Source organism: Mustela putorius, unplaced genomic scaffold, assembly GCF_011764305.1.
Source record: "Mustela putorius furo isolate JIRA1106 unplaced genomic scaffold, ASM1176430v1.1 tig00000083_pilon_pilon_pilon, whole genome shotgun sequence".
Classification (NCBI taxonomy): Eukaryota; Metazoa; Chordata; class Mammalia; order Carnivora; family Mustelidae; genus Mustela; species Mustela putorius.
The window spans coordinates 13,809,209-13,830,127 of record NW_025421273.1 but is presented as its reverse complement, the minus strand read 5'-3'; the positions used below and the strand labels follow the sequence as shown (position 1 = coordinate 13,830,127).

Below are 20,919 nucleotides of genomic sequence, written 5' to 3'. Positions count from 1 at the left end.
ACTGCTGAAAGCCCTCAGGAAACCTACTCCAGAGCTCTTTCCCTGAGAACTTTAATTAAATCATCATTCATTTGCGGTGGAAGGATGAGAAGGAATTGACAGAGGAGACCACTCATTTCTCCTGTTATCACTGTGTGTTTGTACAGCTCCTTACCACTTAGGAGGTGTCTGTGGTAACCCTGGGTTACTTTGATGGTCAGTGATGCCCGGGGACATCAAGACCCCATCTTTGATCATCAGAGCCCCACCACTGACCATCTGTGATGCCCAGGGACACCAGACCATCAGTGGTAGGTAGCCGGGGACACCAGGACCCTACCTTTGACCGTCACGGGGAATACCAGTTCCCCATTTTTGACCATCAATGGTACCTGGGGGTACCTGGGGATACCTTTGACCATCAGTGGTACTTAGGGACACCAGAACCCCACCTTTGACCGTTGTGATGCCTGGGAACACTAGTCCCCCACCTTTGACAATTAGTGACACTACCGCTGGCCCGTGGCTTCCCTCGCAGTGTCCTCTCTGGTCATCACCTCACATTCCTGCTCAGTCGTTAGTCTCTACAGGCTCTTGTCCAGCACCAGGAAGCACCCAGCCCCCTCAGTTCACTGCTTTTCTTCCAGCGCTGCAGGCAAGAGCCAGAGACTCTTCCAGACTCCCCGCTGCCACCCCCAGGGGACACCCGGTCCTACTACCTCCACCCTCTTTACACCTGTAGCCCTCTCCCTGCCCCATGGCCTCCTCATCCTCCTGCCAGACATGGCCCATCTCACTGTCTCTCTGGTCTTATGGGTGCCCTCCTAGACAACGCCCCCAATGTTAAATGGTTGGGCCCTCTTTAGGGTTCATAATTCATCATTCATGTATGTCTTTGGTCATTGTCTCACCACAAGACTGTGGGCTCCATGAAGCCCAAGGAAAGCGAGAGTGCCCCCACTCGGTCCCCAGCATGAGCTGACATTGGTTCTGTGGACACCTGAGTGAACAGTGATGGGAAGAACACTCCGTGCCCCTTCCCCATCTCTGCAGGTGCAAGGTTCAGCCTGGATGCCTTGGTGGTAGCCTGTCTCCAGCTCATCACCTGTGTGTGGTTGCTGCCCTCCCTGGGCACTCCTGCTTTATCCACCAACAGGGGTAATGATAGTAACTACTTCATTGGAGGGCTGTCCAGCTATACAGGGAGCATCTAGTGTAGTGCCTGGTATATAGTAAGTGCTGAAGCCGTGCTACATACAAGCATGTCATGACCTGTCCTCACCCAAAAGAGGACTTTCCACTTGAATCTGTGACCATGGAATGTCAACAGCCCTCGTGTTGATGACCGTGGCCTTGACCATCTGGTGTGGACATGGATTCATGTCAGACGTCCACCTCCAGGGAAGGGGAGGAGAGTGACTGCTGGTTGACTCTGTTTTGACGTTTTCACCTGCCTGACCGGTGCTGGCAATCCTGCCTTGGTCTCTGTTCTCAAATGTTTGAAGAGAAAGCCTTCAGCGATCCCACAGTTACTTCCGAAAGTCGCCATCTTTCTCCCGGAGGCTGCTGGGTCCCCGTCGAAGAGACGTAGCAGGGACTGACCTACGTCCTCTTGCTTGCCACTGTTCAATCAGGGAGCAGATGAATGAGCAAATTGTTCACAGATCGAATCGTACATAGTTAATACAGCTGTCCTGATACGAGACAATCTTCCAGAACCAGTCATTCCGGAGAATTAGCTGTCCACCGCACTCCACCCCAGCAAGTGGGCTTTTAGCTCTGTCTGCAAAATACCTTCAGACAGCCAAACAAAACACAATTAGACTGTGCTCACTCCAAAAACTCTGTGTGAGCCCCTTTAGAGAACAGAGATCATCAATAATTACGGGGGAGGGGCCGTGGGGGCCTCTCATGTCACAAATGCGGTGGGCAAGATTATTAATAAATCAAGGATATAAAACAGTGGCGACGAGCTCTTTTTTTTATGGCCTGAAATATGTTTGCCTTATCTAGTTACTATCGATCGACGCAAGACGTTCCAAGTCAGCCTCCGGCCAAAGGGAAAAGGTTCACCTCTCTGTTGAATTTACAAATGCTCTTGGAGAGGTTTCCTGGCACGTGAGTGATTGTCAGGCTGGTAATTAAGTCCAAACCAGCCCTTTCCTGACAATCCATTCATTAATCGTGTTTGTGTGGACGTTTTTCTAAATTGCGCTGGATGTCCGTCAGCTCGAGGGTTGACCTGGAGGCAGGGGGAGGTGGTTAGCCTCAGCCAGTGTGGGATCTCAGTCCGGTGTCACGGTTCTCAGCCTGTGTAGGCCTGAGCGGGTCCTTTCCCCCTCTTGGCTTCTGGGTGTTCTCTGTGAAGCGGAGCCAAGCACATCCCCCATCTCGTCGCTGTTGCAGAAAAATGAGAACCCATGTGTCGGGGCCAAGTTCAAAGCCACTTCGGGGTCTTAGCAAAAGCCCTGGATGCTGGTAGGTAAGGGCTGAGATGTCTCAAGGCTTGGACCTGAACCAGCCGAATGACCTTTCTGACCAGACGGGCTGGACGTAAGGCCTGCGATGGGTTGGCCTGAGAAAAAGGAACCAGGGTTTGCTCCTCACATCGGGTGGAATGGTTCCAGAGAATTTCGCGGGGTCAGGGCTGGTCTGGAAGCCCTTGGGACATCTGAGCAGGGACTTGGAGGCTGACGGCTGATGGGGCTGTGGCGTCAGAAGGCTCAGTCCCCGGAGGCGGGGTGGGGGGCTCAGAAGGGCTGCTCTCAGCCACCCCTCCCCCCTCATCTGTTAAACATTTTCCAGAAATGTCTCCAGAAAGAGACTTCAGTGTTATTTGGTCAAGACTGTTCCGCACTGATCAGCTCAGCACCTGCGGTGTCCCAGGTGGGGGTTTGGGATCCAGTATCGAGCAAGAGAGATGTGATCCCCACAGTGTGATCTTAGTGGGGGGAGGGGTTGACAGTGACGGCAGGGGGGCACTGTGAAAGGAGGGTGTGGGGAGCTGGTCGGGGAGACGGAAAAGCTCCGGGACCAATGGCTGACATCACCCTGACTCGGTCTAATGCCGCTGAACCGTGTGCTCCAAGGGTTAAAAGCGTGAGTTTTGTGTTACTCTCTTCACCGCAATTAAAAAAATAATGTAAGCAGATGTTTACCGAGAGTGTTAATAATTGTCTTTAAGACCATAGGATATGCTGGCATCGGGGCCTGTTTAAATGCGGAAGGAAGAGCCCCCCACTCCCCCCCAGCAGGTGGTCTCTGAGTTGAGGGGCTGCCCTGTGGTCAGGAAAGTGCCCTCCAGAGCGGGAGCCCCAGCAGGAAGGGCCTGGGGCCAGCAGGGCGGAGTGAAGAAAGGCTGGACTCTGGGCCCGGGGTGCAGGCCCACAGGAGGTGGGCAGGCAGGGGTGTGGGGCAGGGTTGGGGGACTGGAGGGCGTCCTCCCTGTTGGCTCCCAGGGTGGCCTGTCCCGCTGCCTCACCCCCTCCTCATGGGCTCCTCTTGGTTCTCCCCCCCCCACCCCTGCAGCTAGCACTTACATCGTTCTCACAACCCCAGGTGGGCTCCTCCACCCCCAGAACCCCCAGCCCACGTGACTTCCAGACACCTGTCCCCAGTGCAGATTTCCAGGGAGCTGCACTCTCCCCGGATGTCACCCCAAGCCCCTTCCTCCACCAAGTGTCCCTCAGGGCCCGCCGCCCTAATGCAGGGTTCCCAATGGGCCACCCCTCCGTCTGCCCTAAGCCAGCTCTTCCTCCTGTGCCCTCCTCTCCAGCAGCTGGGCCAGAGCTTGGGTGAGTTCCCACATTTCCTTGTTCTGTTCATTCCATGCCAAACCCACTAAACTCCCGACTCGGCAGTGTGTTGGAGCCTGCCTTCTCTGTGGCATCACGGGGCTGTCTCACCCGGGTGACCTCCATGGCCTCCACGTCAGCCTCCAGTCTGCCCCAGGCCTCAGCCTTCACTGCAGTGGGAGGGAAGACGGCCAAGGGCGTCTGGGCGAAGTGGGAAGCATTCTTAAGTTGATAGTGAAGGTGCTGCAGCGGTGGTGGGGGGCGGGGGATAGAGTGGCTGGAGGGCATCCAGGGTGGTGGGAACTGGGGCTGTGGGCTGGTGAGGTCACCCAGGTGAGGTCATGGGACACGGTCATGAATGTCCCCCTCAGGAGTGACCCTGAAGGGGTTTCAGCAGGCTTGCATTTGCGTAAATTCAGATTATCCTGGACTTCTCCAGTGATGGATCTTTCTGGTTTAAGAAAGCACAGAAATAACGATGAGCCTTTGGGTACTCTAGCACTTTTGAATACGGTAGCTAATTTGGGATCTCAGCACGGAAGAGATTACCGTCTCCAATTTAAGGTTGAGGAGAGTGACTTGCCCAAGGTCATGGAACACAGAGATGGCAGAACCCCCCGCGCAGTCAGACTCTGTCTCCTGTGACCTCTTCCATGCTCCTGGTTGCCCACACGGAGACTGTCGTGGGGTGATGAGTTCCGACGACTGTGGGTAGCTGATCCGAGGGCGTGCGGAACATCCCAGCAGGACGCATCCGTCCACAAGAGCGAGGCTCTGGGTGGGAGAGTTATTTTTGCTCATCATGACTCACCCAGGCGTGGATGAGACGCTGTGCACGGCTGCTAATTTAAGACCGGAGGGTGGATGCCGCTGGATTTGTTGGTCTCCGCTGTCTGCCTCTCCTGGCGTCAAAGCCGTTTTCTGCGTCCCTCTCTGGGAGCATCTGTCTGGCCAGGAATAGACCGGGTGATTGGGTTTTAAATAGGTAACTGCAGATGACAGGGAGACGGGGGGGCTTGGGGTGGGGACCCTTGTAGGGATAAACTTGGTAAAGGGCAGACTAAAATAAGAAATCCTCCCCTTGCTGTGGTTCTGAATGGAAATCAGAGATCTGTGGCGCATCCAAAAGGAGTCCTAGCAGAGGCGAGAAATAGTTTCTGGATGCTGTTTGTTTCCCTTTTTAAACGTGGAGCTCTGAGAGCCGTGACGTATGCGAGTGCCGCGGCCACACAGGCTGGGAGGCTGGCACCACCTTTCGGAGGAGAGGGGCTGGGAGACCTGTGGGAAGCTTTGGCCTCGGGAAGGCCGCTTGGCGGCCTGAGTGGGGGGGCGGGCAGAGCCACATGCAGTTCCCACGGCAGGGATACGGCTCAGGCGGGCTTGTCCAAACAGGAGTCAGGGCCAGCGGAGGCGGGAGCCGGCCTGGAGCCGGCCTGGAGGCGCCTGTGCGCGTGGGGAGGGTCAGAGAAAGGAGTCTGGCCCTTGGGTTCAGATAGGTCTCCTGACCTGGTGGAGAAGAAAACCTGAGTCCTGCATCAGGATAGCACATGGGCAGCCCTGTCCCCCTGGAGTGTCTTTCTGCATGTGGCTGTGACCCATCTCCACTGGGAGCCTGGGGTGCACCTCCTGCAGAAACTTCCAGAAAGTCTCCCATCTATTCCAGTCCAGCCTAGGGGAGGGCCCCCTGCCTCCACCATTAAAAGCCTTCCACTGTCTTCTGTGAGCTCCCCCGAGGCAGGCATCCTGAGGGGCTTGTTTTCCGGCTGAGGTCTGATGTGCAGCTCAATGACTCAGTTAATGATTTGTGAGAACAGGACCAAGACCGTGGGACAAAGAGAAGAAGGGAAGGATGAAGAGGAACAGAAGTCCCCTGCCCCTCCCTTTGCGTGGCCAGAAGTCCATCCCCAAAGCTCTGGATGGACCCGCAGACCTCTGGATATCAGTCCTCATAGCCCTTGAAGGTGGCAGGGTCTCTCTGGACATCACAAGTGTGTTCCTGCAGGAACCCTAGTGTGTGCTGCTACTTCCTTAGCAAACCGGCCATGCTGTGTGCTAGCGGTGCGGGCAGGTGATGTTGGGAGGGATGAAGCCACAGACCCTGGCTGGCAGTGTGACCTTCCACAGGCCCTTGGCCTCTCTGGCCATGCTCCAGCCCATGCACTGGAGAGAGAGGGGTCATTCCACTGGGCAGCATCTGTACCCTCTGCCCACGTCTGTCCTGGGGTCTCATAGTGCAGGGGGCCGTACACTTCCCCTTGCTCTCATCACCACAGATGACCTGACTAAGCAACGTGATCCTGACTCACTACAGGGCTTGGTGACCTCCTGCAGGGACAGTAATTCGAGTTGTCCCATATGGCGAGTTCCCTCAGGTTCGGGATGCTTGCTGTGTCCCAGGCACCAGGCTGGTCTGCTACACACTTTGTGCATTGATTCCTCTGGTCGCCTCGGCAACGGGGATTCCTCTCTACTTACAAATGAGGAAACAGCAGCCCAGAGAGGTACACTAGCTTTCCCAACGCTGCACAGCTCACAGCTCAGAGGGGTAACGGTGACCTGAAGCCCCACTCTGCGTGTCCCCCATGTTTGTGTTGTGGTCTAGCTGGACTCCTGGGGCTCTCATCCGTATTTTCCCCACCCTGTGGAGCATCGTCAGAGTAGTTGCGAGGGTGGCCATGAGCTACAGAATCCCAGAGGAAGGACGTGGCGTGGGAGGCATGTGGCTTATTTCATGGTCACTCAGTGGGGAACAAAGCAGAGTCAGCCACTGTGCTCAGTGTCACACAGCTGGTGGGCTCAGAGCTGAGAACCATCAGGAACTACAGCCCAGAGCAGATATCCCTTGGCTGGGAGCTCAGGGCTCACCAGGGACTTTGAGAAAGTGCTGATTTCCCCCCGGGTGGGGCAGACACACTGTGCTTCCAGCAGCCTCCATGCCGCTGGGGCTAAGGGTCCCAGAGTTTATTAGCAGAATCCCTGTGGGATGATGGAGGCAGGCTCTAGACCCAGACCTAGTGCTTGCTGTAAAGCTTGCTTGCTGCCACGTTGGAATTCCTCATTCTTCTTGAGCAAGGAGCCCTGCATTTGGGGCCCCGCGGATTACATAGGCAGTCCTGGGACTCACACTCTGAGTCGCTGGTCCTCTGAACCTGTCCCATATTTCTCTCCAACGTATGGCCTCTGATTTCCAAACACCCAGCCTTGTGGGCCCCCGGAAGCCAGTGCAGGTACCATATGCTGGCCCGGAATAGTAAACAGTAAAAATACACCGTTGAAAATAGTCTGGTTCCCAATTTGGGAGAACAGTCTGCCAGCCTCCGCTCTGCACTATGCTAATTGATTTGTTTTCTTTGCTCTAGTAATCCTTTCCTTGTCAGCACTTTCTCATCCCCCAATCTTTCCTGGCTTACTTGTCCCACTCTGAGGCCCAAAATAGCCCCCAATCCAGATTGCTGGGCCCCCGGCCAGAACAACTTCCTCGGGTTCTTGTTTCTCCACTGCAGTTCCACCATGGGCGGGGCCTCGGCCGTCAAGGAGGGCCATGATGGAGCCGCGACCCTGTCCCAGGAGCCCTGATTCTGTGTGGGAGTGGCACCAACACCTGTTTATGGGTACCTGGTGCCTGCTCAGGACCAAGCCTTGTAGTCCTGGCTGGAGGCATTGCCCTGACGAAGACACAGGGCTTTCCTAGAGGGGAGGCAGACTCCCAAAGAGAACACTAAGAATGTTGGGCTGGAGCAGATGAATGCCTGAGATGCTGGAGAGAGGGGCGGAGGAGGTATTGGAATAAATTTACTAGAGGACTCCTATCACGGAGGGCTGCCTGGAGGCAGTGACCTTTGAAATGAGCCTCAGTGGATAAGGAGGTGTTAGACAAGCAGATACAAAAGGGAAGGGCATCCCAGAATAAAAACAGGATAAACTCATGCCAGAGGCGTCTGCAAAATTAAGTGAGAAATATTCAGCTTTGTGGAAGCGGCCCAGAATTGGGGTCTCTGATCATTTTCACAAGCTGTTTTAAGTTCATCACACTTGGGTTTTGTATCATTTTGAAATTGTCAGATCTGAATCTGAATTATCTGTGATGAGGTTGGGGGAGTCTTGGTCCCACCGCACATTCTACTTCAAGGGAACCGTGCATGGAAGGGCAGTCAAGATGTGAACAGTCTCGGGGAACTAGAGAAACACAGCAGGGCTCTATGGGGCTGACACCTGGAGCCTGAGGCAGGGGGTGGGGGGAGAGGCGGGTCAGGGACCCCCACCCTCCTGTCATGCTGTCCTCTCTGACTGAAACACCCTCCCCTGGGTCTGCCAGTTAAATTTCCATCCATTTTTCGAAGCTCACCTGGGGTGGGAGGTCACCTCTTCTAGGAAGCCTTCCTTTGGGCCCCGTACCTGGATTCTCCTTTCCCCCTTGGCTCTGCTGCCACAAGGTCCTGGTCACGCCTGAATCTTTGCTCGACTCTGTGGTCTTAGCACCAACGGAAGAATGAAGCAATGAATGAGTGAATGAATGAGTCTTCTCTGATGTGTGAAGCTCTGGGTAATAGGGAGAAGTGAATGAGGTTTGTTATGACGTCCCATCTCCAGACTTCTGCCATAGTTCTTAGGAATGTTCTCTCAGAGGAAAAGAGTGGACAAACAATTCCTCTTGGAATCAAGGGTTGAGATGGACTTCTTTATTCATTCACCCGTGCATGCATTCAGTCGGTATCCATCAGGCAGGGATTAACCCACAGCGCTCTGGGCTCTGTGCCAGCAGAACAGGAGTCAGGCCACCATCCCTGCGCTCAAGAGGCACAATCTCCTGGGGGAGGTGGATAAGTCAATCGTTGCATCATAAGAACATTGAGAAATCGTCATCATGAGAAAGCGTTTTGATGAGTGATGTTTGGGCTTCCCTGGCCAGATGGCTCCAAGGAGCCAGGCATGTGGGCAGCCGCCCTGGGGTGGGGCACAGAGCCTGGTCCACATGTTTGGGCGGATGCTGAGTGAACCCAGCCATCTCCAGGACGCTGGGTGAGAAATCTGGGTGACTTGTTTCATTCTTCCCGATTATCCGGGGAGACCAGGTGCAGCACAGAGCAACATTTAGAAATAGAAGCGGGGTGTGGTGGCAAAGGAGACCACCCAAGCCCCGCACCCCCCTGCAACTAGCCAGAGGGGGAGCCTTGGGGCAATGAGATAACAGAACAGCCTTGAATTACAACTCTAAGTCTGACATAAATATTCATGAGTTCACAGTAAATAAATGAGTCAGTAAGTGCAGGGGTGAGGAGACCAGTCTCCCATGCAGAAGAATTCACAAGAATGCTCACAGCTCCTCTGCCTCAAGGAGGGGAGCCGCCCTCCACACTGCAGGTGTGGGCTGTGTGGGGTGGGGGGGGGTGGGGGGCTGTCCTCCAAGAGGACATCATGGACACGGGGAGGAAAGGAGAGCCCGTTCCCCTGGGGAGCCCTGACCCGTACCACGAGGCTGGTGAGGCAAGCACCATGGCTGTGGGCTCCCCTCTGGGCCCACTGCAACAAGAAGGGTCCTCGCCTCTGTGCCTTTCCTTCCCCAAACCCCTGACGCCAGTTTTTACCACGAGAAAAGCCTAGATAAGCCGAAATCAGAGTCAGTCTGCAAAAGACCCAACCAGAGTTTCTCAACACTGTCAAGGTCAAGAAAAACAAGGTGCGTTTGAGAAAGTCACGGCCCAGAGGAGCTAAGGAGGAGTGACGCCTGAATGTCATGTGGGTTCCTAGATGGGATCCCAGACCAGGAAAAGCCACTCATGGAACGTAGCGTCTGTGGTTCAGACCGTACATATGTGGGTATGCTGCGTCCTTAACCATACAGACGTCTGACACCAATGTGAGCTGTCCTGGCACAGAACACTGCATCGGGCGCTGTGGGACTCGCTGTCCTATCCTTGCCACCTTTCTGTAAAGGTAAAACTATTCTAAGCTACAGCGTTCATTGAAAATAAGAAAACAAACTCCTTCTAACTCCACCACTTAAAAACAACCACTATTAAGGTCCTCGTGTTGCTTTCATTGGTTTTTTCAAAATTGAGGTGTAATTGACATGTAACATTACCTTAGTTTCGAGTGTAGGACATCATGATTCGGTCTTTACGGGGAAGCGATCGTCCCTGTACGCCTGGTTACCATCCGCCGCCGCACGACGTCACAGCGATGCTTTCCCGTGAGGAGACTGTTCAGGACCCCCTCTCTCAGCCACATCCAGACCCACACTCCTGTGTGTCACCACGCTGGGCCCACGGCAGCCCGAGACCTACTCACTTGGCAACCGGCAGTGCGGGCCTTCTGACTCGTCACCCCTCGCCCACCCACCCCCTGCGGCACCCACCCATTCTCTGGAGCTGTGAGCTCAGGCTTTGCTTTGTTTACAAGAGTCTACCTGCAAGCCTGATCTCGGGGCATTTATCTTCCACTGGGCATGACTCCCTCAAGGTCCATCCCAGGAGCGCAAGGGGGTGGCGTTTCCTCTTATATGATGGCTGAACAGTGAGCCCTCCACTCCCATTTCTGTGCACCTCTGCTGATAAGATCATGTGTACTCTCATACAGTAACCATCGGCAAAATTATCATAGGCTTCCTGACATTTTGTCTTTGGGAGATACATAGTCTCTCGTAAATTTGCACTCACTTCTTTTTGTGAGTGCGTGAGCGCCCTTGTCATTCCACACTCCCGGGATGATTATACGTGGCCGTTCTTGGCCCCTCCACTTCTCCTGTGTGGAAACCACCCCCGAGGGACACCTCCCACAAGGCTCCTCCACCTTCTGAGAGCACGGCCGCTAGAGGCAGGCTCTGGAAGTGCCCTGCCTGCCCTTCTCCTTTGGCCCCCTTGGCTGGTGGGCGAGGGCGGGATCTGTGCTAGGGGAGACCAGCTATGGCTTGCACAACTCCTCAGGGTTCCCCTGGAAAGAGCGCATCAGATACCGTTTGTAAAGACAGGAGCTCGTGCAATTCTTGATTTCTGCCCCGTGTGCTTCATCGTCTTCTAGAGGAAATGTTGGAGTGTAGGGAGCCCATCGCAGTGGGGCATCCACATGATGGGGGCTTAGTGTCCCATAGCCCCTGCCCCTGGGAAGGAAGAACTCATCTCGGTGCCGGGCTGGTCCCACCCCCCTGCCCCACCAGCACCCCACCCTGCATGGGCTCCCTCTCAACTCCAGACCCTGACTCTGTCCTACACGGTGTGTGACCTGAGGCAGTTTGCTTCCCCTCTCTGTGCCTCAGTTTCCCATCCACCGAGCAGAGATCATAACTGCCCCACTGAGCTCTAGTGAGGATGTGGTGGTCTTGAACACTCACAGTAGACTTTAACTGCAGGATCGCCCAATGCCAGGCACCATATTATTTCTCCCATTTTACAGACAAAGAAACTGAGGCAGGGAATGGCCAGCCAGCTTGCTTCAGGTCACACAGACATGGAATTTGAACTGGGCTATCTGAGGTTGAGTGTGCCCTGACCCCTATGCTATCAGCACATGGTATCTGTTCGTTCATTCATTTATTGATTGATTCATTCATTGATTCATTCATTCAATAAGTGTGTGGAGTCCCCAGGCCCTGCAGGGGTGGGGGTGGGGAAGAGGATAGCAGGAAACCCCACAGACCTGGCTCTGGCCTCAAGGGGCCACAGTCCTGGGAGAAGAGGCTACCTCCATGACAGGTGGTGAGCTTTTGCTGGGCAAATACCAGGTCCCCTGTGGCCTTGAATCAGGGGGCTCCACTGGGCCCCGGGGGTGAGGGGGAAACAGAGGGAACAGGTGTTGGGGGGAGAGGGCTGTACGTGGGGGGACCCCACTGGCTGTGGCCAGCTCACAAGCAGGAGGCAGGGAGGGAGGCCAGTCCAAGAGGAGCCTGCAGACCCTGTCACAGAGGTCACAGTCTCCTTGGGGCCGTGAGGAGCCCAGAACTTTCCATGAGGTGTGTGGGTAGGAAGACTACCCCCAGCTTCATCATGGGAACTGGGACTCCCAGAAGAGGGTGGAGGTAGAGACTGGGCCCACCCATGCTCCCGGGGGCTGACTATGTGGTCTGGGGGGGGTCCACCCATGCTGCCGGGGGCTGACCATGTGGTCTGGGGGGGTGGGATCCACTCACAGTGGTAGGAGCCCACATCGCCTTCCCAACCCTCCAGACTGGCCGACCCTCTCTGGCCTCAGGGGAAGGAGGGAAGTCTCTCCCTCTTCCCCTTTTCTCCCTTTCTGAGGGTCCCTTTGGTCCCCTGTGTGTAGTTAGCAGGGCCAACCTGTTCTGACTCATAGTCGGCCTTTCCTGAACTTTCTGGAAGACCCAGGGCACCTCACAGCCCAGGAGAGTATGTACTTGCATGCTTGGGAAGTGGACAAACACAGAGAGGGCCACAGGCCGGCTTCCCCAAATTCCTTGACCCTCTGGGCAGAGCCAAGAGAGGCCTTGAGGGACCCCCACCCATGGGAGAATTCTGCAGGTGGCGGGGCTGTCCCTCATCCTCTCCATGGGCGCCTTGCCTGCCAGTTCCCAGGATAACCTCATCCTGAGATGTTTAAGTTGATCCCACTTGTGCAGACCCCGCTTCTAAGTGAGGTCACCTTCACAGGAACCAGGGTGAGGACGCAGGGACGGGGTGTCTCTCCGGGGTCCCCATTCCACCCACCACAGTGCCCTCTAAGGCCTCATGGAGCCAGACACACTGTTACCTATCCAGTCCCGTCCCCCTCGGCCACCTCACATCCGAGTTCCTACCTGGCGCCTGCTGTCCCGGGTCGCCCCCCTACCTGGTCCAGTGCTCTGCTTCTGCACGCAGCCCCCAGCCCAGCCTCCCCAGCCCCCCTGCTTTGTCTCCACAGGCTGCCGGTCAGACCCACAATGGGCGACGCGCTGATGTATCTCACACTGCCCCCATAGAACGGACTATTCACGGCAGAAAACCCCAGCTCGTGGTCGGCCTCGCCCTGTGGACAGTGCCTGGCTGGGGGACAGAGTTGTGGAGGGAATTAATGAGTGACTAATTAGCAGGAGTGGGTGGGGCAGGGTGGGAGGAGGGGGCATGGTTCCGGCCCCGCCCTCTCGGCTGAGTGCAGGGGCTGGGTGCAGAGCGGGAGCTCACGTCCACCCTGCTTTCTGTTCCAGATCGTCCTGCTGAGCTCCTCGCTCAGTGACCGGGACCAGAGTCTGTTCCTCAGCACGGATGAGGGGGCCACCTTCCAGAAGCAGCTCATCCCCTTCTCGGTGGAGACTCTGATTTTCCACCCCAAGGAAGAGGACAAGGTCCTGGCCTACACCAAGGATGGCAAGGTAAACAGGGGTGGAGCTGGTGTCTGGGCCCCAGGGCACCCACAGCTGCTCCTTTGGTGAGGTCGCGGGGCAATGCAGGCTGCTCCTCACCGGGTCCTCGGAACCCTTCCACCCAAGGTCAGGGGGTCTGGATGCTGCCATCGTTGGTCTCCGGGTGTAGGAACCAAGCAGGCTGAGGTGGACTTGGCACAGGTAAACACGTGAGACAGGATTGAAGAACACTAGGTAATTATTAGGACTGTCCCCCGGCCTCCCCTCCGGGTGCACCGCCATAAGACCTTCTTCCACTTCTAGAATATTCCAAACACCCTCCCACGCTGGGCCTTGCCGGGCCCTTCTGCTGGCCTGGGATGCTTTTCTACCTTCAGTAGGTGTGACTTGTCCTTCAGATCCCAAGTCCATGTCCTTTTCTCTGGGAGCCGTGTCACCAGGGCCCCACAGGAGCCCAAGGGACCCTCCACCCGCTGATGGAAAGAACATGGTGGAGGGTTCTTTCCAGGCCCAGGGAGAGGGGTGCCCGGGGCTGGCCCCAGAAGGGGGTGAGGCCTGAGCAGGAGGTGAGGCAGGGCGCAGAGAGCACAGGAGGACGAGGACCTGCCCTCGCTGCAACGGAGACCAGGATCCGTTCCTATCACCACGCGCTCCATGGCTGGCCAGACGTGGGGTCTCCCACAGCTTGGGAGACCAGAAGTCCAAAATGTGTTTCGCTGGATCGAAATTGAGGTGTCTGCAAGGGACACGCTCCCCCTGGAAGCTCCAGTGTGGGGGTGGGGGACTGGGCCTTTTCCAGCTTCTGGTGTCCATGTGGCTTGTGGAGGAGCCACTGCAGCCGGCGTGGGGACTGCTCCCCGCATACCCACTCCTGGGTAAGCCCCTTGCGGGCACGGACTCTGCCCAGTTTCTGCAGCATTTCCTCACAAGCTCCTGGCTGAGGCTATTTGTTGGCTGGATGGACATGGAGCTGAGCACGGGTGGAAGGGTGAGTGGGTGACAGACGGGGGCTGCGTGATGACGGACGGGGGAGGTGGACGGATCGATGGAGGGGTGCCCGTCGGTTGGATCAATCGGTGAGTGAATGATGGATTTCTCCCATGAGGGTTCCCCCAGGTCAAGGGCCTCCCAATGCCGATTTCGGCTGGTCTGAGCCACGGCTCGTTGCAGGACCTGGCCTCCTTACCATAGTCTGGACCTCACCGACTGGCGTCCCCGGGTTCCTCCAGCCCCACCGGCCGCCTCTTTGCTCCCGACGCCTTCTTCTGGGACAGTGTGTGCTTCTGGGTATTAATAGCACTACTTAGCCTTCCATGTAATTAGACTAAAGCACAATCACAGAGACTTATTTTCCTGCAGAAATTGACTGCGTTGCAATTGCTCTTTAATTTATGGTGCCCTGAAAAATTAATGGAGCTGAAATCTCGGTGATTTTCCTCGGTTCTTTGCTGTGACTCTAAGGGAAAGAAAAAGGGGAGGAAAAGGGGCTTCGTTGTAGTTACAAAAGCAATGAAGAATTTGAGGAAATTAGTAATAGAGACAATAGGGCCTTGGGGGTTTTTGGTTTTTTGGGGGGTCGGTTTTTTTTTGTCTTTTTTTTTTTTTTTTTTTTTAGGGTTGTATGGTTTTCAAAGCTCTCTGACTTCCAAGAGGTGGATGGGTGCGTGGTACCACACTGGCTCTGCATTCCCACAGACTTGGTGCGTTAGGCAGGTGTCTGCTAAGCAGAGGAACACACAGCTCCAAACCTCAGTGACACCCAGCTGCAAGCCTTATTGCTGGTTCTGGGTCTGAGAGTTGGCTAGGTTTCTTCCCGGTGCTGCACTGTAGCTTGGGGTGCTGTGAGGCTTCCTTATTCGGAGCCTAGGCAGCCTGCCGAGGGGAGAGAGCCTGATGCGTGGTTTTTCTTTCAAGGCTCAGCAAACTGCACTGGGGTCCTGAGATCAAAGGAATGTGAGAGCCGGGCAGCCCCTTCCCACCCCAACTCTGTGGGGACCACCGGCACCAAACTGACTCGCCTGGTTCCCTGTGCTCGTCCCTGGGACCTGCTTATAGGCACAGCCCTCTAACTGTTAAGTGTTATTCTCTTCCCCATCAAGAACCCCTTCTGTTTCCCAGCACTGTGAGAAGTTAACCTGAGCCTGGGACTGCCTTCCAGAACCTTAGTAGGGAAGAAAAGACACCTAGGATGACCAATCTGGGAAGCCTTCCTGGAGGAGGGGGTTTGAAGAAAGGCATAGCGAATGTATTGGGAAAGATGTTCACTTTTTTTTTTTTTTTAAGATTTTATTTATTCATTTGACACAGAGAGAGAAATCACAAGTAGGCAGAGAGAGAGGGGAAGCAGACTCCCTGTGGAGCGGAGATCGTGATGTGGGGCTCGATCCCAGGACCCTGAGATCATGACCTGAGCCGGAGGTAGAGGCTTAATCACTGAGCCATCCAGGTGCCCCAGATGTTCACTTTTTAATACAACTTCAGAACAACAGAGATGACTGCACAAGCAGTTCAGGAAAACCGAGCACCCACCATCCTCCAGCCCCCGTGAAACTGGGTCTGTGTTTATACCCGTGAAGCAAAGTGGAGTAGCTGTCCAGGCAGGGGCACTGGGGGGCCGGCAAGGGTTCCCCTAAGAAGGGGCAGACAGAAGTGTGGGTTCACAGCAGCTGGCGTGAGCGTCCATTGGCAGACCTATCAGCTCGCATGTCTTTGAATGACCTTCCTCTGATCTTCATTTCTCCCTTGCCCTGACTTCCGAGCGTGTTGTCTCTGTGTCAGAGGGCCTCTGATGCTTTCCTGGACGAGCAACCTGGAGTCAGTCAGCCTTTACATGGGACACCACTGGGTTGGGGTCTGCTGCAGTGGCTAGGATGTCCCCCGTGTATTTATTCTTATTTATTTGCTGGTGTTTGTCTTGTATTAAGTGGGAAATAGTCCATTTCTGCTCCAATTGATGGTGCATTATAAAATCACCTCCCACAAGAGCAAATTGGAAAGGCGGCACCGTGTCTCGGGGTGGGCATCCTCAGGGCACGTGGCAGGGCGTCATGCCGTCCACGAACGCCAAGGCTTTATTACCAGAAATGGATGGCTGCACGCCCATTTTTAATTGCTCACTATTCGAGGATGGAAGCGGTTATCTCCCGATTTGTAGAGGGATAAATTAAGACCTGAGGTGGAAGGAGCCCCAGGCTGGTCACTCAGATGGCCCAGAGAAAGGATGAGAGGGGATTTCGCATCTTTCCCGGGGGAACCGGTCAGCCACAGGGGTATCACGGTCAGGTCCACAAGCAAACACTGTGTGACCTTGAGCAGCTTACTTACCTCTCTAAGCTCCCATTCTTTCATGGGTAAAGGGATGGAGGCCCGTCTTATATGCGTGCACATGTGGATTACGTGAATGGAGACTGACAAGCTCTTAGCTCAGCACCTGGCCTCCATGAAAGGCTGTACCTCCTGCTGGGCTCTCCCACTGAGGCCTTTCCCAAAATTCAGGACCTCCAGCCGCTTGAGCCATTAGCTATTTACTAAGCACCTACTGCATGACTCGGCATGACTCCACATGCTTAGCAAGAATGGATGAGTTCCTTGTGCTCCTGGATCTTACGTTCCAGGGCATGAAAACTTTCCAAAAAGCCCTTTTTAAATAGGAAAGTGATAATTTCATATCGTGTGCCCTGGAGCAGGCATCAGCAGACGGTGGCCTGGCACCCACTTTGCAAATTAAGGTCTCGCTGGCACACAGGCAAGCCCATCCGTTTCCGTATTGTCTCTGGCTGCTTGCCTGCTCCAGGGGCAGAGAGGAGTCGTGACAACAGAGACTGCACAGCCTGGAAAGCCAAAGTTATTTACCGTCTGGCCCTTTCCAGAAAAGTGTGCCAGCCCTGGTGCTAGAATTGAATTTGTCCGTTTCTCCAGCACACCCAGTGGCGATCAGTCTGGGGCTAGGCTTGCAGAGAGGTGAGCTACAGAAGCTTGAGCCAGAGGAGCAGGAAGCAAAACCTCCACGAAGGGGGAGAAACCAAGCACAGAGCTCGGGGTTGGAGGGTGGGGTTCTCTCAGCCAATGTTAGGCTAGGGGTCCAGAGAAGCTCCCAGAGACACAGGCAGCAGAAGTGGGAGGAGGACACCAGAGGTGGAGTGGGTAGGAGGTTGGCTTCTGGGATGTGCTGTGTTGTGTCCCCTCCCAAAATATCTATACCGCTCCCCCAGCACCTCAGATGTAACCATATTTGGAGATGAGGCTTTTAAAGGGGTATTTAAGTTAAAATGGGTCATCTGGGTGGGACCTGATCGGGATGACAGGTGTCCTTAGAAGAAGGAGACATCAGGACACAGATGTGCAAGAGGGTTGACCACATAAGGGCATGGGGGGATCATGGCCATCTACACACCAAACAGGGAGGCTTCAGCGAGAACCAACTCTGCCCACATCTTGGTCTCAGACTCCCAGCACCAGAACAGAGAGAGTCAGGCTCTGCTGCTTAGGCTCTATTCTTGGTGCTTTGTTTGGGTGACCCTGGCATCCACGATGCTCACAGACGCTCAGCCTCCTTGTGGAGCAAGATCTCATGGTCTTGGGCATTTTCTTTGTGCTGCTGACAGCAGGGGACAGTGGCCTAACAGAGGAAATCCCCGCATATGTTAAGAACAGGGACAAGCCCTCACTGTTGCCGCGGACTCACAAATTCGGGAGTCATGGCCACGCAACATGACTCTCCAGAGGCTGCGGTTGAGTGTCTGGCAGTGTCTTGAGGTGAGGCATCTTCTTATGGTAACCTGTGGTTAGGACGCCATGGTTAGGATGATGTGGTTAGAACATTTTGGTTAGGATGCCGTGGTTAGTATGCCATGGTTAGGATGCCATGATTAGGACACCTTGGTTAGGGTGCTGTGATTAGGATGCCATGGTTAGGATGTTGTGGTTAAGATACTGTGATTAGAACAATGTGGTTAGGATACCATGGTTGGGTGCTGTGGTTAGGACACTGTGGTAAGGACACTATGGTTAAGATACTGTGATTAGAACAATGTGGCTAGGACACCATGGTTAGGATGCTGTGGTTAGGATGAGGATAGCTCACTGAGGTGGGATCCACAGGATCTTCTTTCTAGAGCTGTGGGGAAGAAGGAGTCCTGAAGGGGGTCTGCCAGGGGTGGTGGAAGAATCCAGAATGTGGGACTTGAACCTGTGGCCTAAAAGGTAGGGCATCTACTAGAAGCCAGGTGGCAAGGAGGAGGTCCCAGGTGGAGGTGGAGGGGGAGTGACTGAAGGGTGCAGGAGGGTCCTGAAGACAAGGAGCGGAAGCACCAGGGCCCCCAGTGCCAGGTGGGTGACGGCACAAGGGGGCATGCCCTGGGGACCCCTCCTCCAGGCCAGAGTGGAGTGTATAGCAAAGGGAAGGCATTGCAGCCCAGTTCTCTCTGGGTCCTGGGCCCTGAGCCCTGACACAGGCTTCTTGACCTGAGGGACTGGGTTCTGAGCCTGGCTCTGTAATACCAGGACTTCTGAGCTTTGACCTTGGCCAAGGCCTGACCAACAGGTGACTTTCGGTGGAGTCCTGAACACTGAATGAAGACAAGAAAGGGCATTCCAGCCAGACTGAACAGCAGGTGCAGATCCTCCAAGGACCTCATGAGACGTATTAGCACCACCATCACTCAAGAGCCCAGAGTGGGGCATGATGGGGGCATGGGAGGTGGGGGCTGTATGGGCCAGACAGCCCAGGGGCCCTGAGTGCCCACACGAGGAGTGTGGGCTTTATCCCAAGGAAGGTCTGTGGCATCCCCTGGCAGGTCTGATGCAGGAGAATGATGTGGTCAGGTGTGTGTTCCAGAAAGAGCCTGGTGGCTCTCTCATGGAGCAAGGGCTGGATGGGAGGGCTGAGGGCTGCGGGTAGGAGACCCAGAGGAGGGGTGCAGGAAGCCACAGGAGACCCAGAGGAGGGGTGCAGGTGGCTCAGTAGGCTCAGGGTACAGCAGCTGTGGGTTAGGTGGCAGACATTAGCTCATTTGGACTCGGTGACTTGCTGGGGTGGTGAGGACAGGCCTGGAGTCCTGACCTTGGGAGCTAGTGGGGGATTGGCATTAGGTCTAGGGCAGGCTTCCGGGATGGGGGATGTCTGCCCACACTGAAGGCCAGGACGGCACAGGGCTGATGCATGAAGAGCCCATTTCCCTTCAGAGATTCCATAAACCCTTCCTTCGAGAACAACAGCAGGGACAACACCATGACCTCACTTCCTCCCATCACTTGGGTCCCCGATGAGGACAAGCTGGGTCAGAAGAGGAGCATGTGTCCTGCTGGCCCTGAAGGCCAGCAGTCGGGAGCTCTAATCCTGGTGACTCTTGGCATGTTTATTAGACCCATTTCACAGACAGAAACACTGAGGTCCAGTGGCTGCCTTCGGCCTTCCTTCCTCTTGAGGTCTGGCCTTGAAATTGCTCTGCTTAACTGATTTATTCCAGACACGTCTTGAGTGCAGAGGAATAAAGGAAGGGGCATTCAAAGCACGGAGAATTCAAATCTGGCCTCTGCCAGTGAACTACCCCAGGGCATATTGCTCAGCTGCTCTTAGCTGCCATTCCTGATCTGAAAAACAGGTTGATAAAAGCGTCCGATTCACAGAGATGTCATGAGAGTGTCTGAGAGGGGACAAGCTCGGCACATGCTCACATGGTTGGCCCTCGGCAGCAGCCCTGGGTCGATGAGATCCCTGCATGACAGCGACAGGATTCAAGGGGAATGTCATTTGTGCAAACGCTTTGCCATGGTGCCTGGGATCAGCCCACACATCCCAGTAAGGCCAGGATCTGGATCTCTGTTTTAGGAAAGTGGGGAACTGAGGTTTAGGGAGCTTTGAGGGGTCATGCAGCTGGGTCGCACAGACTGTGGAGTCCGTCGTGAGCTACGGCTACGGGACCCCATGATCTCTCAAGCCACGGACTCACCCCTGCAAAACATACCATCTTCTCAGGGAAACTGAGGCAGCACAGCACCTGCCAGACAGGGCTCAGGGGAACTAGGTCTTCTCTGTCCCCAAGCACAGCAGTCCTCTCAGCTGGGGAGTGGCCACCGAGTGTCCCCGCCCAGCCCTGCCTCTGCCACAGAATGCTTGGGTCTCTGGGCTCCGTGTGGGCTGTGTAGGATTTCCGTATGTGTCCTGCTTCATGGGCGTATAGATCCCTTAACACCCCCACGGCCTACGCTGCTCTCAGGAATGGAGGGGACGTTTCAGCGTTCCCACAAACCCACCCCCACCCCCCAGCCAGGGAGGGTGGCAAAGGAAATTTGGCAAAACCACCAATGAAAGATGCCTTGGGACTTGGACTGTAGACCTGCCCAGAACCCAGCTCAGGGAAGGGGGTGGGCAGCATTAGTTCTTGCCCCCAGGCTGACTCAGGGCCCAGCTGGAGGGAGATGAGGGGAGGGGCAGACGGGGCACCTGTGTTCTGGGAGCCCTGCAGCCCCACAAGGACCTCATCCTACCAGCTGCACGCAGCCCGGAGGTCTCCGCAGGGCTGGACGTGTGCCCTGCGGGGTCCAGCATATATGAGAGATGTTGCAAAGTCAGGAGGGCCTGCAGCCTCTCTCAGCCTGGCCTGGTGGGTTGCTTCTATTGCTGGAGGGACCCACAATGCTCCATCTGTTTCTGGCGTCCAGCGTAGTGACCGGCCAAGTCCCTGCATTACACTGTGCTCTCTGCAGGCATAACTCCTGCCTGTCAACACGCGACAGTATCCCAGTACCCATGACCGAGTTCCCTCAGCTGTGGCTCTCCTCTCCAAGGTGGGCGCGGGCAGCAAGGGGTCAGGGACAGGCTGTCACAGTGCTTTTTACAGGCTATTTAACATCACA

The 20,919-nt window shown here is 55.4% G+C and overlaps 1 protein-coding gene across 3 annotated transcripts in view; it reads left to right on the top strand.

Moving 5' to 3' along the window:
• SORCS2 (sortilin related VPS10 domain containing receptor 2) overlaps positions 1 to 20,919 on the top strand; it is a 419,778-nt gene that overhangs the window by 334,047 nt on the left and 64,812 nt on the right. For all 3 annotated transcript variants that reach the window (XM_045075320.1, XM_045075323.1, XM_013045841.2), the window contains exon 4: positions 12,907 to 13,071. In XM_045075320.1, coding sequence (XP_044931255.1) covers positions 12,907 to 13,071 — 165 coding nt within the window. The remainder of the gene's footprint in view (positions 1 to 12,906; positions 13,072 to 20,919) is intronic.